We start from the raw sequence: 17252 nt of genomic DNA, 5'->3' as shown, positions 1-17252 counted from the left end.
GATAGAAATAAATAAACAGGATCTAATAGCCATTACAGAAACATGGCTGTAGGGTGATGTAGATTTGGACCTGAATGTTGAAGAGGACAGGAAATTAGAAAAAGGTGATTTGTGACTCTGTTAATTGACAATGATATTTGCAAAATAGAGGGATACCACAAGTTCAGGAAACAAAGAATTTGAACTGGTTTGAGTGATGATGAAAAATTATAAAACAAGAAGTCACATGTGGGAGTGGTGTACAGGCCTCCTAACAATAAGCACACGGTTGGGTGGAACGTAAAGGAAGAAACAATGGAAGCACATCAGAAAGGTACAACAATAATTATAAGGCATTTTAATCTACAAAGAGACTGAAAAAATCAGATGGCAAAGGGAGCTTATGTGAAGTGTTTATAGAATGTTTTTGGGATAGCTTCCTAGAACAGAACATTCAGGAGCCATCTAGAGAGCTGTACTAAGTCTGGTGTTGTTCAATGAGATCAGGTTAATTGATGATCTTTCGGTGAAGGCATCCTGAGTGGCAGTGATCATCATATGATTGAATTTTACTTTCAGTTCAAGGGAGAGAAGATTGGTCCAAGATTAATGTTTTTAAATAAAATAAAGTCACTCTTGAGGCATAGAAGCAGAGTCCTATGGTGAAGTGACTCATGAACTAACAAATTGAACAGTGAACTACCTACAGTAAACTGACAAGATCAGCTAAGGGGCAGGTAAATGGAAATGCAGTGGGAGACATTTAAGGAGATGTTTCAGAAAACACAGATAAATAAATTCCAATTGGTGGATCAAAATGGTTAACCTAAAAAGTTAAAAATTGTATAAAACCTGCAGAGAAAGCAGATCATTGCACAAAAACGGGTGGTCGGTTAAATGATTACACAGGACATAAAGAACAGCAAGACAGAGACTAAAAGATTAATGAGGAGGAAAAATTAGAGTGAGAGAAAGCTAGCTAGAAATATATAAATACATTGTAAGAGTTTTGGTAAATATTTACAAATTGTTAACACAATAAGCATTTGTTCTGTAGAAAAGGAACATGGAGAATTAATAATAGGGAATAATGAGAATAGAGATAATGAGATGGCAGATGAATTGAACAGGTAGTTTGCATTGATCTTCACAATACAGGATGCACAAGTAACTTGGAGAAACACCTATAACTCAAGAAATGAAAAGGATGGAGGAATTCAGGAAAATTGTAATCACAACATTTCAATGTGATAATTTTATTGTTATCTAACAGCTTTCAGTCTGTTGCATGTGTGATTGTGGACTGGATTCTTAAGGGGTATGAAAAGTGTTTTTTGGATACATATTTGAAAATGTTGCATCTGTAATATTGTCTCTATCTCATTGAATTCTGGTTGTGGCTCAGTAGTAAGGATTCAATTTCCCAGAATGTTTGGTATGTCCTCTCTTTAACTTGTAGTTTGTTTTGAAGAAAGGTCTGCACCTTACCCTGCCCACAAATGCCAATTGAACTACTCAGTTTTCAGAAATTTCTGTTTTCATATCAGATTCCAACATTTGCCCCATTTTGCTGTTTATGATACAGTCTATCTGTTTGATTTATTTTAAATATATTTTTGTTTGGCCTGGAGGTACATGAGACTACATCTAATCCATCCAATTCCTTAGTTTTCTATGAGAAGCATCCCTGCTCATTCTGATTTCTATGAATGGTTTACTTCTTTCACACAATATCCCTGATAGGCTGTGATACCACAGATGACTTTTGTGGGGAAGTTTGGAAGTGGCTCGCACTTTCCTTGCCTCTCTTTAGTTGCTGTGCTTCCAAGATCCAGGAAAGCAGCCAGCCTTTATTAAGACTGGAACATTAAAAACAATATGAGGCATACAGTCTGATTCAAATATTCAGACAAGCAGCCTGACTTCTGAGGTACCATCCTGAAAATTACACCTCCCCACCCCCATCCTGGCTTTCTGTCTTCTATTAGTTAGACAATCCTCCATTCATGTTAAAATAATTCCCCAACACTATCTTATTAAATTGCCTTATGTGTGGTGCCTTATTAAATACATTTTGGAAATCCAAGCATATTGCATCCATTGGTTCCTCCTTATCTATCAGGCTTGTTACACCCTCAACGAATTCCAATAAATTTGTCAGGCATGATTTCTCCTCATCAAGCCATGCTAACTCTGCTTGATTATATTATCTTTCTCAAAATGTTCTGCTAGTACATCCTTGACAATCGACTTTCAACATTTACACAATGACAGATGTCCATTCATTTGACATGATTTCTATTTCCAAAATATTTTATAAACCCAGTGTAGTGTTTGCTATGTCTCCCCTTCAACTTCCTTCTGTGATGCAAATAGTCTCAGGCTAGCAACCTATACTTTGATCCCTTACCTAATGTTTTGAAAAATAAAACTATCCCAGATATCATTGCTAAACACATTGAAGCCCCTGGCTGATACTTGAGATTTTCAATAGTTGCAAGGTTAGATTCTTAGAGATCAAAGGAACATAAAGATATTAGTGAGATTAATTTCTCAGTAACAGTGGGTTTACGGTCCTCTCCAGAGTCTGACACCTATTCTTGCACTCCTACTGCTGTTTGGTGAATATCAAACTAACTTAACACTTCAGACTTCAAAAGAAAATTGATTCAGAAGTGGCACATAATTTGTACCACCAATGTTCAAGGACTTCCATATTGAAATAAGTGACAAGATTTTTAGTTGCTCACTGGACAAGCAAGTAAGTGGGTGACTGCGTATTTTATACCATTGACTAACATGCCAGCTTGCTGGTTTCATGCCATCCTCAGATCAGTTCCCCAGCGGCAGGATGGGGATATGGGCAGGGCCAGCCATTCACAAGTAGCAAATAGCCAACTGAGCCATTGTTACAGTAGTCACTTAAGGATATTGTCAGATCCTGCTGGCATTGTGGAACTGCACTGCTCCTGGAGTTGGCCTCTTAGCAGAAGATTGGGGAAACCAGTACTCCAGGCAAATTTTATGGCTCTCTCATTTTGCCTTGCTTTAGCTGCAGCTGAAGGCTGCTCTATGAAAGGGCAACCCCTCAACATTAGCAGCACAGTTTGATTTTATTTGTTATTTAAAACCACAATTTAAATTAATGTTGACCTATACACTTTTAGTCTTTCTGTTGTACAAGTCACATTTATCCTAAATCACAACAGGTTAATTGTTGTTTCTACTGAGTAAAGTTCTTAATGAGCACAAAGAAATTTCACTAAGCTGCCAAGTTTGACTTACCATTGCTTCTCACCTTATTTAGGTCTAAATTATAGAGCTTATTTGTATTGAATCTTTTATCTATCTCAGTTAAATGTCCTTCTTCATCAAACATCTGTTTTCTGAAAACAAATTTAGAGCTGCATATACATTTCTCTTGCTGACAGAATACATTCTAACAGATAATGAGTACATTAATAAAACATAGCCATGAACATGTCAAAATGCAGGATTCATCTTACCGTTATTGGCCCTATTATCTTTCCTCCTATTCATGCGAACAGTTCCACTAAATAATTTTGTGACTTGAATGCTTAATGCAAAGAATGTGGCCAAGAGTTCATCCAATTTTTCACTTTCTTTCTATTAAATTTGTTACTGATCAAACTGACAGATGTTAGTGCCAGAGACTGGAATATATTTGAAGGATTCAAGTCCAGGATTTCTAGCTCAGGTACAATGAAGTTTAATGAAAGCTGTTTCACCCCTTACTCTTACCCAGTGTCATGTATTTCCCCCTACTGCTCTGGTCGTGCATTTTTTTCATTTTTTTGGCAAAATCTAATTATTTTGATCAGCAGAAAAGCCATTTAAAAAAAGATCATTTTGCATTGCCATTGTATCTCCACACTTTAGCCAAGCCGTCCATCCTAGCATCAACCATTAGTAACCAATCTCTGCCTATAACTGCCTGCATAACATTGATGGGTTCATACATAACTTAGCAAAGAATCATTTGGCTTTCATTGGTCAATTGATACTATCGATAAGTATAAAGTGTGGGTAACACTGTCAAGGTTGCATTGATTGTCCCTCTGTACTTTCCTTCAGGAGGCTTTTGTGTGTTGTCTATGTCCACTGCTGGAATTTAGCACATCCGCAAAGGTGTTAAAAATGGAATTCTGGGATATTGCCTGAAAGAATATGGTGAGTGCAACAGTCACCAAACTCCTCCTTTATGAACAGATGAACGAATATGAAAATGCAAAAAGTCACAAAAACACCACAATCCCAAGGATCTAACCTTTTGAACTGAATTGTAAATCACAATGGGATAATAGTCATCCCTTCCATTGATTTTATTCTTGGTGATTCCACCTTCAAAAAGTTTCAGGTCTGTATATTGAAATGATCGATAATCGGCTGTGCATCAAGCCATCACACACAAAGCTGTTAATACACGTTCAGCAAAAGCCAATTGAGTTCCTTCACTTGTTGGTCCCATTTTCCATCAGATGATCACTAATTATGTAGCCAGATTAACATGTCTGTATTGATAGGAGTCACGACGTAGTAATTATGGGTTGGAAGCCTGATGGTAATTGTTGAAGTCCTGGGTGACAAAGTACAGATGAATTAAACTTGGGCCCTTTTGCTTGAACGCCACAGTGTATGGTGATGCTGTTCTTTGATGTAAATGTTGTGAACACATTAAAGTTTATCTTTATCCTTCACCTTCCAGTCATAAATCTATTCTCACTATAACTCTGGCAGCAACGGTGGGTCAACATGAGTTTGAAAATTTAGAATGATCTGAAATGATTTTGAAAATGAAGAATTTGTGGACTATTCATTGCAATATATTAAATGTGGTTTGATTTTTTTTTACATTAAATATTCAAGTTCCACACTCATGTCAAAAAAAATGAAAGTGTTTTTGAGAAAACTGCAAATGTGTTTTTTCTCCAGATATTGTGGCCTTGGATTTGCATGGGCCTTTGAGCACATGTCTGCTGTAGCTCAGGTGGGAATAAGCAGCACGTGGCCTGGAACTCAGTTAAGGCAATTCTGGGTTTTGCTTGAAATTTCTGGAAGGACTTCATTCATTTGGGAAGCATTGGCATCATCAGTAAATTTGGAATGTATTGTTCAATGCGATTTTTCCTGAAAAGTTGGTGGTGATTTTATATATATATATATTTTTTATATATATATAGTTGTAATCTTACTGTTTATTATAGCAATTTGAAACAATTCAGCAGCTGGCATTTCAAAGCGCAGTTAAGAGACAGCCCTATTGGTGTGGGGCCTGAAGTGTATAACTCAGATGAGGCAGTGATAGCAGGTTTCCACAACTAATGCACATTTGAAAACCAACTGTGCATGGCCAAACTGCAACATTAAAGGAGTGAAGGTTTTTTCAGTTCCTCTACCTCTCCCCATTTACATGGGGACCCCGCAGAGCCATGGACACCATCGGGAATACTGCTATACTGGGAAAACAAGGAGACACCTGGCAGCTCCCTGCTGAGGGAGAAAACACCGTATTCACCTCATCCCCCACATGTGCTCTGTCACCGAATGGTGACATTGATGTCGACCGTACTGGGAGATAATGGATACGTCACCCACTCCTTCCTGAAAAGTTTCAGATCATAGAAGCCAAATGAAACAATGATCTTAACAGGCAATGTCAACACCGTCCTCACCCTGGTGTGAGGCTGCAGGTCTTGTTGAAGGAGGTGACACCACTTTGTGACCAGCTCCTTGTTCAATCAGGATCATCTCACACTCTGCTCCTGGGTTAAGCGTAGCTTGGGAAGCTGTTCTTGGAAAACCTGGGGTGGATACGGCACATCCCTTTGTGTTTCCGTAACAACCACAGCCACTTCTACTAATATTAATTTATTCAACTTCAAGATGGAGTAAAATTCAAAATTGGCTGGATAATGGTTTGGGAGCCCCAAAGTCAAGTGCATTTCTGGGTCCTGACCATGGGTCATGTTGATGTGTGATGTGCAAAATGGTTTTAAACAAAGTGGCCAAATGACACTCAGCTAGGGCTTGAGGATGAAGAAGGGCAGAAGACAGCCAACGATATTTCAACAGCAAGCAATGGCTTCTATTGAGACTACCAGTTTATGGGGAAGTTGGCAGAGGGAAGATCAACAACTCATGGTAGGGCTGGCACCATGCCAGAGTGGCTTCCTGAGTTTTGTTTCATTTATTCATGGGATGTGCTCACTTATTGCCCACCCCTTATTACCCTTGAACTGAGTGGCTTGTAAGGCCATTTCGAGTCAACCACATTGCTGTGGGCCTGGAGTCACACGTAGGCCACACCAGGTAAGGATGATCACCAGTGAACAATGAGGGTATTTACAAAAATCACCATCATTAAACTATCTTTTTAATTTAATTTTTTATGGAATCAATTTTGCCATGGCGGAATTTGGATGTCTTCAGAACATTAATCTGGAACTCTGGATTATTAGTCCAGTGACATTACCTTACTTCACTGCCTCACAGATCTAGTGATCTTTCTTTTGAAGTACCCCTGGGAGTGCTGTCAGCACAATGAGATATTTATTGTTGCGGTTGGTTGGCTTGCCGAGCTGGTTCATGTTTCGCGGACGTTTCATTACCCTGCTGGGTAACATCATCAGTGCAGCCTCCGATGAAGCGCTGTTGTGTTTTCCCACCTGTTATTTAACATCTGGTGTCCGTTGAGCTAGATTACCTCACTTCCGGTTTTCCTTTGCAATGGAGTGTATATGGGGTCGAGCTCTATGTGTTTATTGATAGCTTTCTTCGTGGAGTACCAGGCTTCTAGGAATTCCCATGCTTGTCTCTGCTTTGCCTGTCCCAGGATCCTGGTGTTGTCCCAATCAAATTGGTGGTTCTCCTTATCCATGTGGATGGAGATGAGTGTGTATTGGTCGTGTCTTTTTGTTGCCAATTGATGTTCATGTACTCTTGTGGCTAATTTCCTTCCTGTTTGTCCGATGTAGTGTTTGTCGCAGTCTTTGCAGGGAATCTTGTGTATGACACTGGTCCTGTCCATAGTGGGTAATGGGTATTTGGTCCGGGTGAGCAGTTGGCGTAAGGTTGATATGGAACAAAAACGAAGTTGCTGGAAAAGCTCAGCAGGTCTGGCAGCATCTGAGAAGGAAAAAACAGAGTTAACGTTTCGGGTCCGGTGACCCTTCCTCAGAATCCTTCCTCTGAGGAAGAGTCACTGGACCTGAAGTGTTAATGCTGTTTTTTACCTTCACAGATGCTGCCAGACCTGCTGAGCTTTTCCAGCAACTTTGTTTTTGTTCCTGATTTACAGCATCCGCAGTTCTTTCGGTTTTTATTTAGGGTTGATGTGGGTTTGTGTGCTACTCTGATGCCCAGTGGTTGTAGGAGTCTTGTGGTCAGTTCAGATGTAAGGTAGTGTGGTGAGTATGTCGGGGCGTGTAGTATCTTCCTGGTGTTATTTGTGTAATAGGCATCTTCTGACCCAGTTTTTTGGGTATCCATTGTCTTTGAATACCTGGAAGAGGTACTCTTCTTCTTCTTGGCGTAGCTCTGTGCTGCTGCAGTGTGTTGTTGCCCATTTAAATAATGTTCTCACGCAACTTTGTTTGTGTGTGTTAGGGTAGTTGCTGTCGAAATTCAGTACTTAGTCAGTGTGTGTGGCTTCCCTGTGTACCTTTGTTAGGAATTCCCCATTGGTCCTGCGTTCCACCAAAGAGTGGGTAATAGTGAGATGAAAGATCATCCAAGGCAGAACGTAAAGATCTGAAGATCACCTCAGATTTGTTCATGCTGAATTGTACTGAAGCAGGATCTGATATGTCTTGTTTCAGCTTGGCAGAAACAAATAAAGACAGACAATTGAATAGAAACACGTTATTCCATCTGTCACAAACCGAGATATGGACAGGAAGGCAACACAGATCAAACCAACAAAGTTGACGTTGCTTGAAGAGGATGATAATGGTGTGCTAGGAGGCAAGGTGGAGGAGATTGTATTGTCATTTCAGAATAATAGTGCACCACCCATCAGTACAGACATGTTCACCTTGAATCGAGCACATGTAAAACAGGTAAAAGCAATCTATGCTGGAGGAGATGCAGAAGGCTGGAGGATAGGCATAGCCATGTTCAACATGGATGGAAATGTAGAACACCATCAGCTAGATGTAAAACAAGTCTTTTTGCTGGAGAGGTAGCCAGGTCCAGGGTCCCTGAGGCTTTGCAAAGTCATGAATAGAGAACAGAAGAATCCATTCATGATGTGCTCCACTGGGTCGCAGGCATATCAATTCATCTAATATGTGGCCGGCCTCTTGGACAGTCATACGTGCTTTTGAGCTGGGGGTAGATGCATGGGCAGGGCATCAATCACCAGGCTAAAATAATGTTTTGCGAAGCACTGGCCAGTCAGTGGCACTGATGGTGTAACGTCAGAAGGGATGCCAAGTGTGCCCCAGCTGGTCATCCACTCTGACACTCAAGTGGGCGATGAAAAGGGTGAGGCAGATCATGAAGAATGTGAGTTGGTCATCCTTCACGGTGCATGTTCATCAGTTGACCTTGGGCCTATGTTTGAGGCATGAAAGCGGGAAGGTCCTCTGCCAGCAACTACCCCTGAATCATTACAGGCGGGCAGCCTGTTACATGCACTGGCTTTAATGATGATTGTCATATGCATTTCAGCCACTCTCACGTGTAATTTACCAGCCGGCTTCCACATCATCCTCTTCTACAAAAGCAATACTCTGGACGAGCAGCTGAGGTTGAACAGCCCTGCATCAGTGATCTCTCTGCTACCATCTGCGCTGACTGGTGTATCTTTCACTGTCACTGATACATTTTAGTTTCAGGAAGCTCATTCTTTGTCAGTAAACTCGACAGAGTGGATACCACCTTTAATCCCTTCCAATTCCTTTCACGACATCTCTGTCGCTGATGTGTACCTGCTGTGTAAGTGACTGCTCCTCATCACTGCTTACCTGCACATTTAAGTAGCTCATCTTCACATATCACTTCCTGACACCACCTGCCAGATTCTGGGACTTGTGTCAGTTCAGGGTTGGTGCTTTAAACTGTTCAGAGTAACCTTACTTTGGAGAGAATCATAGCAGGAACAAAATGCATTCTTATTGTGTCTTTAGCATAAAGAAACCATCCCAGACAAACTCATGAGAGCACATGTCGAAGATAACTCGCACACAGACTCAAAGGAAAATATGTTCAAAGGGCTGATTAGCAGATTGGTCAAAAAGGCAACATTTGAACAGTATGTTAAATTACAAAGAAAAGCAAGGGAGATGATGAGATTTAAGGCGGGAATTTCAAAGCCTAGCACCTACATGGCAGTGTGCATTACTGCCAAGGTGGGACTGCATAACAGGCAAGAGAGCTGGAGAAACACCAAACCACCAGGGTGGGAGAAGGATAAAGAATGAGAAGCCTGAGAATATGGTGGGAGTTGGACATAAGAATGAAATTTTTATTAAAATTATCAGCAGACTGGGAACTAATAAATACAAGTGCCTAATACATGCTATATGTTTAAACCTGCTGTTATTCTCCATTGCTGTGCTGTTAGGCTTACACTCCTGCAGTGGCAGGCTATGCGCCTGTCAGCTGCTGACTCACATATTGGGTCTAATTGTTTTTAGCTGTGGTATAAAGTTGGGGCAAGTGATAAAAGTGCAATGTTCCACTGAGGTTACAAATGATCAGATCGTCTTCCGAATATTGCAATGTGTTTAAACTATTGATTCTAACGGAATGTCAATTTTGGAAGCTCTCTATGTATTGCCAGCTGTTCTATTGGTTTCAAGATCTGTTTGTTTCATCTTGGAATAGTGACCACATGCTCCCCTGGGAATGCAGAGACCTGTCTACCACATCCTCAAATTATAGGGTGGTGTGGTGGTTTAGCGATTGGCACTGCTATCTCACAGCACCAGGGACCCGGGTTTGATTCCTGGGCAACTGTGTGGAGTTTGCACATTCGCCCCATGTCAACGTGGGTTTCCTCCGGGTGCGCCGGTTTCCTCCCACAGTTCAAAGATGTGAAGGTTAGATGGATTGGCTGTGCTAAATTGTCCATGGCGCCCAGGGATCTGTAAGCTAGGTGAATTAGCTGTGGGAAACACAGGGTTACAGGGATAGGGTGAGTCTGGGTGGGATGCTGTTTGGAGGGTCAGTATGGACCAATGACCTGCTTCCACAATGCAGGGATCCTATATCAAATAACTAACATGCTGCTCCAGAACCTGGAAGCTTAGTTTTTGATCCAATTTTCTTCATTTGTTCAGCCAGAAAAATGCAAAGAAGCAAATTCTGAGAAGGGTAAGGAGAAGATGAACAATGGGAGGAAATCTGAATAAAACAGCACAACTTTATTGTGGAGAGATAGTAGGAACTGCCAATGCTGGAAAATCTGAGATAACAAGGTGTACAGCTGGATGAACACAGCAGGCCATGCAGCATCAGAGGAGCAGGAAAGGGTTTCGGGTCTAGACCCTTCTTCAGAAAAACTTTATTGTGGAGCTTTCTTTTCAAACTTAAACTTCAAAGTACCAATGGGATATTGTGAGAATGAATTCAAGGAAAGTGTGTCAAAAAGAGCTTTTTACTGATGGTTCGGGGGTTGGTGCACTCCATAGTGTAGTACTGAAGAAAACAGACCTGTTAAGTCTCAGATATAATAACTTTTGTATGTGATTCATTTCTGTTTGCTTGGCTTTCACTGAGTGAGCTGCGATTAACATTAATGTCCTCAAGCTCGGAGGAAAGGAATCAGCCAGTGAGTCCATTTCTAATTGTTGGCTAGTGAACTTTGCTGATGCATTGGGATATACAAAGCATCAGGTTCATCTGTGATAACACAGTGTGGAGCTGGAGGAGCACAGTGGGCCAGGCAGCATCAGAGGAGAAGGAAAGTTGATGTTTCGGGTCGGGAAGCATCAATCTTCCTGCTCCTCTGATGCTGCCTGGCCTGCTGCGCTCCTCCAGCTCCACACTGTGTTATCTCTGACTCCAGCATCGGCAGTTCTTATTATCTCTGAGGTTCATCTGTGATGCTCCAATATTGAACAATCTTTTAACTCAAACACAAAGAAGACTCAAGGAACTGGAGAACAACCAATGACTCTAAAGCCTTTTAGCATGTCGGAAAGTGAAAGCACAGGAAAATGACAAAAGGAGACCATGTTGCATTGATTAGGTTCTTATTCCATTCAATATAGTTTGAAGATGTGATTTAATTGAGATGATCAAAAGACATGGTATGGCAGAGGGAAAGAAACTATTGCTCTGGTGGAATAATCCACAACAAGGCAAAATAATCTTAAAATTAGTTTAGGGCAAGATGTCAGAAAACACTTGCTCAATGGGTAATGAAACACTGGAATTAATTTCTAAAAAATGCTGCTGAGGCAATTAAAAGTTTCAAAATTGAGATTGATAAATTGTTGGGTAAAGGGATTAAGAGGTTTGAAACCAAGATGATTAGAGATTGGAAATCATAAATCAATCAATCGTGTAACGGGCTGTGGGGATAGTGTTAGTAACAGGCGTTGAAGTATTTGATCCGTAGTGATCTTATTGAATGATGCAACAGGCTTGAGAGGTTGGATATATTCTTGTTACAATGGTCCAATTTTATTATTTCAGAGATTCTACATGAAGAAAGATTAAAGGTAAATGGGGATAACGGCTGCTAAGTTAATTTTAGACAGTCAAGTGTTTCTTCAGGCTTCAAGTTGGCTGCCAGGCCTTAGCAGAGGATTATCTCGACATAACTAATGGAACCACTCAAGGCACAGGTAACCTCACAGACCACTGATGGAGCATGCCAGAACACCTTAAGAAGCCTTTCTTACATTTGATTTTGCTTGTCTGCGTTGCAATTCTATTAGAACTCAGTTCTGCTTCTGCAGTGCTGGGAAACAGGAACAAATCCCAGTGTGACCAGCAACAAAACTACAGGACATGCAAATACACCTTCAAAAAGAGTCTTAAAAAAACTTCAGAGAAAATAACCTCACGCAGCAGTCAATTTCTTGCTTTAGTTCTTTCTACAAAAATTGTAATTGGATTTGTTTGATCCAAATAAAAGATTTTTAAAAAGCTCTGTTTTCAATGCAAATGTAAATGTAAATGCAATTCTGGAAAAGCTCCCAACATAGATTCTTAATTCACATCATTGTTGGCATATATTTTTAATGGTGTACAATACATTTACTGGCCCCGAATTTATTGTCAGGTAGTAAACCCCATACACCATTATTGTTAGGCATATCAATGAATAGATTGTGACAAATAATAGCCCATGAAGAGCAAATAGTTATAAGTTACTGAGCAGTTTGCACCATTTTTGATAACTTTCCAAAAAGGCATCTGACTCTTCGCCTTCCTGTGAGTTTGATGAAGTTCGTACACAGAAACATTAATTGCCCATTAAACTCACTCAAGTATGTTGCTTAGTAATTAATAACTTAAGCAATCTTTTATCAAATCAAAATCAAATTCTCTGATCCAGAAATAAAGTAATTAAAAGTCTGCAACCTCATTATTTCAGTTTGTTTTTGTTGGAGATTTTATTGATGTAATATTTTTCTTACCATTCCATTTTGTCTTTTCTTTTCCTCTCTCTCAATCCAACTTTTCTTTTCCTTTCTATTTCCCATTCTGTACCAGATTCAACTTGAAGTTATACACTCTTATTCAACCTTTTTCTCAGTTGTTGCCTCTGTTTTCTTATTAATTCTGAACTCTCATTGGTTAAAAATTGGATCCATTGATGTTGCTGCCATTCCCAAGATATCAAATACCCCATTGCTTTCATCGTACCCTTTTTAGCTCATATTTCCAACAAGCTATAAAAACAAAAACATTTTGAACAGAAGAGTGCAAGAAAATTACATGGGCAGTAAGAAAGGATATATTGGCGTTGGAGGCAGTTCAAAAGAGATTCTCTAGGCTAATTCCTGAGTTGAAGTGATTTTTATTTTATAGAATCTCTGCAGTGTGCAAACAGGCCATACAGCCTAACAAGTCCACACCAATTCTCTGAAGAGCATCTCACCCAGATTCACCCCCCTACCCTATATTTTACTACAACTAACCCACATATCCTTGGAGACTATAGCATGGTCATTCTGTCTAAATTGCACATCTTTGGACTGTCGGAAAGAAACCAGAGCACCCAGAGGAAATCCGCGCAGACAGGGGAGAAGCTGCAAACTCCACTCAGACAATCATCTGAGACTGGAATTGAACTCAGGTCCCTGGCACTGTGAAGAAGCAGTGCTAACCACTGAGCCACAATGCTGCCCTCACTTAGCTAGAATGGTTAAATAGGCTAGGCCTGTATGAATTAGAATTTAGAAAAATGAAATGTGATTTTATTGAAATATACAAGATCCTGAGGTAGCTTGACAGAGTAGACATTGAGCAGATGTTTCCATTAGTGGGTGAGTCTTGAATTCGAGGTCAACATTACAGAATAGGAGGACACTCATTTAAAACAGAGATGCGAAAGAATTTCCTCTCCCAGAGGATAGTGAATGCCTGGAATTTTCTGCCCTAGAAAGACTAGATCAGTGGATTGTGAGATTACATGTGTCTCAAGTGATTCCATTTAATTTCTTCAAGATAATCCTCTGTTGTGGCCTAACAGCTAGCTTGAAGCCTACAGAAACACTTGACTGTCTAAAATGAACTTAGATTACAGAAAGTATTTAAAGAGGAGTTAGATGGATTTTTGAAATACTGAGGAGTTATTTGATTCACGAATGTCCTTAGGGAAGGAAATCTGGCATTTATCTGGCCTAAATGTGACTCCAGATCCAGGAGCATGGGTAAATCTTAATCGCCTTCTGAAATAATTGAGCATGTTACTCAAGTCAAGAATAATTAGGGATGGGCAGCAAATGCAAATGCAAGGATGCTTCACTCTGGCAAATTCTGGGTTACTCAACTGATTTTTGCTACACAGGGGTCTTTTACACCATTTGCATCTGTTAAATTGTTTCCTGTATCATTCTGCATAACAGTTTGGTTCTGAATTTCTGTCCAAGTTTAATGAGCCATTAATGTATGAATCCAACATGTTCGTAAACATAATGGAGAGCCTTAGGGTGGGGAATGCCATTTGTGTGAAGTCAATGATGGAGCTGCATAAATCAACCAGAATTGGACCTCAAGCCATATCTCTTAATCTGCTGCACTTGCTCATATTAGTCATGAAGTGGATCATTAACATGCCATTACTTTTCCAACAAGGGCAGGTGCAATATCTTTATGCTGCAATTTAGTAAAGGCAAAAGGTCCCACCTGCTCCAAAGGTGTGTAATAACATCTCTAAACAGGTTGATTAGAAAAACAGCACTCCCTACACCTACTTTCTCCTCATCTTTGATGGTTTTCATTGCCCATAATGGGCTTTGCTTATATTCAATTGGATACATGCGTGTTTTTACTGGTGGTGATTACTAGTTTCAAAGAAAGCCAAAAAAATGTCATGATGATTTTGATGGTAGGAAGGTACGCAGCTGTGTGAGATAATACTTCTGGGTAAAAAAGAGAAAGAAGTAAAGGCAAAGGAATATTTCTAGTTCAATATTGTACTGCTTTGAAAAATATAGCCCATTTCAGTGTTAATTATTCAGGCACAAAGATAATATTCAGGGTGCACTGTATTCAATAGAAATAGGTATTAGCTGGTCAGTTTCAGACAAAGGATTACACAAAAGATTGAGGTCAAAATGTACAAGCATCACACTTCGCAAATGATCTACCAGTTCCAAGAAATATTGAGATAGTTGTTCAACCAACTTGATGTTGTAACTTGATCTCAAACAAATACTCAATCTGAATTTTTGAACATGTTCTGTTCCCATTCATAGACTTTTGAATCATTGGAGTAGTCCCTGCAAGATGGCTGACGACATCATATTATTGAGTCTTAATTTGTCAGTCATTCAGACACAAAATCCCTGAAATTAGAGTCAGAACAACTCAGCTAGATGGATGGAATTTGGTGCTTGCTGTAAATTGTTTTAAATTACCTCAAAAAGAGCCATGTTTTTTCCATCATACTCTTTTCCTTTTTCAACTTCTGTGCTATTAATGAAGGGACTGCTCTCCTTGGGGTTTCCATCTCCTGTACAGACAGAAACAAAAGAGAAGCACTTTTCAAAATGTGTTCAGGAGAAAGGAAAATAAGTTACACATATATGAACATCTAATCCATACGGCATACATGTATATAATGACTAAGTGAGTCTCATACATTCACCTCAAACCACTTTCCAAGAGACCTATAGCCTCATAACAATAATTTTGTGGCTTTAAGATAGGAAATCATCCTAAGTGCTTTGCAATGTCTGGATCAGAGGAACCCTTTTCAAAACCATACTGGGAATGAAATTGGAACACATAGAAACATGAGGTAGATTAAGTCAAATTTAGAAAACCATGAGATGCAATGGAGGATAAAGAGAATTCTTGAAAATAGGACCATGACACATGAAGCTTCTGTTAACAATCGTTAAATAGAGGAAAGTAAAGTAGGCCAGATTCAGAACAGTGAATGGTGCAATCTGAGATTTAGGACTCGGGGGAGCTGCATAGATAGGGTGGAATGAAATCTTGGAGAGTAGACAGGGAGTAGGCTTTTAAAGTTAAATTTTCTTGTAAATGGAAATCTGGTAGAGAAAATTGGGTAAAGATGCAATCTGTAAACTGGACATTTGAGGGGATAATATAGGCAGTGGAATTTGGGGTAAATTGGTTCATGCATCGTTTGGACCTCAGGACGTCATCAAATAAATGTGCTGTTGGGATTGTTGAGTATTTCACAGATGAAGGAGTGAGGTAGGACTGGAGGCAGGTGATAATCCATGGTTTCAGACAGTGGTCATGGGCTTCATGTGAAGTTTGAAACTCAGCTCAGTGTTATACAGGACTGAAAAGATGTAAAGTGTCCAGTTTAGAAAGAGCAAGACAGATGTCCTTCAGTCTTCCAATCACTTAAACAGAAGAAGTTAATTTTTTTTACTCATTCTTAATTTTGGACAGTTTGGAAGCAGGTCAAGAACAGTGGTGAAGAGGAAAGCAGAGTTCCAGCACCTGTGAAAGCTGACCCGCATAGTATGGGTTTACATTGTAACATAAGGCATCATCACAGCAGTGTGCATCACTTGTAGTGATTAACCAAGTGGTATTCTGCACTGGTATGAATTGCATGTTAAAATAAATATAAGGCCAATGTTAGGAACGACATGGGTGGAAGATTGCATTCTGCAATTGCTCTTCAGAAAGCACAGAACAGGTTCATACCTAGTCCACAGATCATTTGACACCATAATTGATTTTACTTTCAATTGAAATCAACAGCGAAGAAAATTTGGAGACGGGCAAAAATGGCTGCAGATTTTCTCTTGGATCATTTCACACTGCTGACAAAGACTATTTCAGCTATCACTTATTAAAAAGAAAACATTAGAATTTTCAGTTATATTTGAGTCTCTGAGCTTTCTGCGAATTACACGACATTTAATGCTTCACAAAAGAGCTGACATATCTATGAATTATACTGCTGAACCATTTGTTATATCATTATCCAGGAAACCTTAGTGAACACAAACCTGAAATACTGACTGAATTCTGTTGTTCAATGTGCATGCCTATTTGGTTCACTGCGGAGAACCTAATATATTGCATTAGTTATGACAATAATCTCAGCCAGTCTGCATTTCTTTGCGAATATTATGGTCTGTGTGGATAGTTATTTGGTGCCGTTTTCTTACCAAGATGAGGAGACATAAGAATGAACTTATAAAATAGTCATATAAAATGTATCTTCAAAATAAAAACAAAAATAGATACGTTCCATTCATTGAGCAGTAAAGTTTTGAATTTAGACTGGAAACCATCAATAGGTTCTTTGAAGAAACAAATGTCAAAACTCTTGAGTAAACTCATCCAGTACTTCAAGATTTTAGATCCAAGATAAAATGTTTGAAACTGGTTATTTTCAGTATCAGCGCCACCAGCATGTGGTATTCTACTTTGGTTAGTTCACCACCAGGAATTGTCCTTCCTTTAGATAATTAACTTCATTGGTAGAAGTTAGACCCTGGTGAGTCCAAACAAAAGGACCACTTGTCTTAGATGACAAGACGGTTTATTGCATGATTGCAATAGGTACCGTTTACATTACTAGATAAGGCATAACTAAGAAGGACTCTGAAAAATGTTCTCCCTTTGGGAAACTT

General features: G+C 39.6%; 1 protein-coding gene across 1 annotated transcript in view; it reads right to left on the bottom strand.

Annotated features, from left to right (window-relative positions):
* Positions 1-16659, bottom strand: part of LOC109911932 (solute carrier family 12 member 5-like) — a 328602-nt gene extending 311943 nt beyond the window's left edge. The window contains 2 exon segments of the mRNA XM_048608592.1: positions 15042-15136; positions 16623-16659. Coding sequence (XP_048464549.1) covers positions 15042-15136; positions 16623-16659 — 132 coding nt within the window.
* Positions 16660-17252: the final 593 nt, after the last annotated feature.

Source organism: Rhincodon typus, chromosome 19 (assembly GCF_021869965.1).
Source record: "Rhincodon typus isolate 14 chromosome 19, sRhiTyp1.1, whole genome shotgun sequence".
Taxonomy (NCBI): Eukaryota; Metazoa; Chordata; class Chondrichthyes; order Orectolobiformes; family Rhincodontidae; genus Rhincodon; species Rhincodon typus.
This window is presented reverse-complemented; position numbering and strand designations above follow the sequence as displayed.